The sequence below is a fragment of the Bison bison genome, unplaced genomic scaffold (genome assembly GCF_000754665.1).
Source record: "Bison bison bison isolate TAMUID 2011002044 unplaced genomic scaffold, Bison_UMD1.0 scf7180017522744, whole genome shotgun sequence".
NCBI lineage: Eukaryota > Metazoa > Chordata > Mammalia > Artiodactyla > Bovidae > Bison > Bison bison.
The window spans coordinates 1-1,155 of NW_011405375.1; the positions used below are offsets into that span (position 1 = coordinate 1).

Here is a 1,155-nt window from a genome sequence, read left to right on the forward strand (position 1 = left end):
GGCACTATGGATTTCAATCCCTCCGAATGCACATGTGGGTAGAGGATATATTAGACAAGTTTATGAGGATCTACCGCTACCAGTCTCATGACTATGCCTTCAGTAGCGTGAAAAGTTACTGCATTCCCTAGAGGGACGACTATCTTGGATTATTTAACCGGTCACTTCTTGAAACCTTGCAGAAAGCAGGCTTCTCTGAGAAGTTCCTTGATGAAATTATTACTCCCGTCATGAGGGTAAATTATGGCCAAACCACAAACATCAATGGCTTTGTAGGGGCAGTGTCAATGTCCGGTACTGATCCTGGCCTTTGGGCAGTAAAAGGTGGCAATAAACTTGTTTGCTCAAGGCTCCTTCAGGCTTCCAGAAGCAATCTTATGTCAGGCTTAGTAATGTCCATAGAGGAGAAAACAAGAACCAAGCAGACAGGAAATCCCTCAAAGGTGTATGAAGTGGTCTACCAAACTGGATCTGAGACCCATTCAGACTTCTATGACATTGTCCTGGTGGCCACTCCATTGAATCGGAAAATGTCCAATATAAATTTTCTCAACTTCGATCCTCCAATTGAGGAATTCCATCAACACTACGAACCTTTAGTGACAACTTTAATTAAAGGGGAGTTGAATTCAACTGTCTTTAGCTCAAGAGCCTTAAATGAGTTTCATCTTGGTACAGTCTTAACCACTGATAATCCAGATTTATTCATTAACAGCATTGGGCTTGTGTCCCCTGTAGAAGAAGACAATAATCCTCAGCCAAAAGCAGATACAGCACATGTCTGGAAGATCTTTTCTGCAGCAGCACTTACTAAAGAACAAATTTTAAAGCTCTTTGTGTCCTACGATTATGCTGTGAAGCAGTCATGGCTTGCATACCCTCATTATACACCTCCAGAGAAATGCCCCTCCATCATACTCCACGATCAACTTTATTACCTCAACGGCATAGAGTTTGCAGCAAGTGCCATGGAAATGAGTGCCATTGCAGGCTACAATGCTGCTCTCCTCGCCTATCACCGCTGGAATGGGAACACACACATGATTGACCAAGAGGACTTATATGAGAGACTTAAAACAGAACTATGAAACACCACTCTCTCCTTTATCCCTCTCCTGGTTCCAAATGGAATATCACTGGCAAAAAAAAAAAAAA

The 1,155-nt window shown here is 42.4% G+C and overlaps 1 protein-coding gene across 1 annotated transcript; it reads left to right on the plus strand.

The window, feature by feature from the left end:
• Positions 1 to 5: 5 nt before the first annotated feature.
• On the plus strand, positions 6 to 1,155 carry LOC104997563 (prenylcysteine oxidase-like; the record flags this gene model as incomplete). Its single annotated transcript, XM_010852431.1, is given in 1 exon segment — positions 6 to 1,155. A coding segment is annotated over 1 exon segment (1,083 nt), but the record flags the coding sequence as incomplete, so codon positions are not given.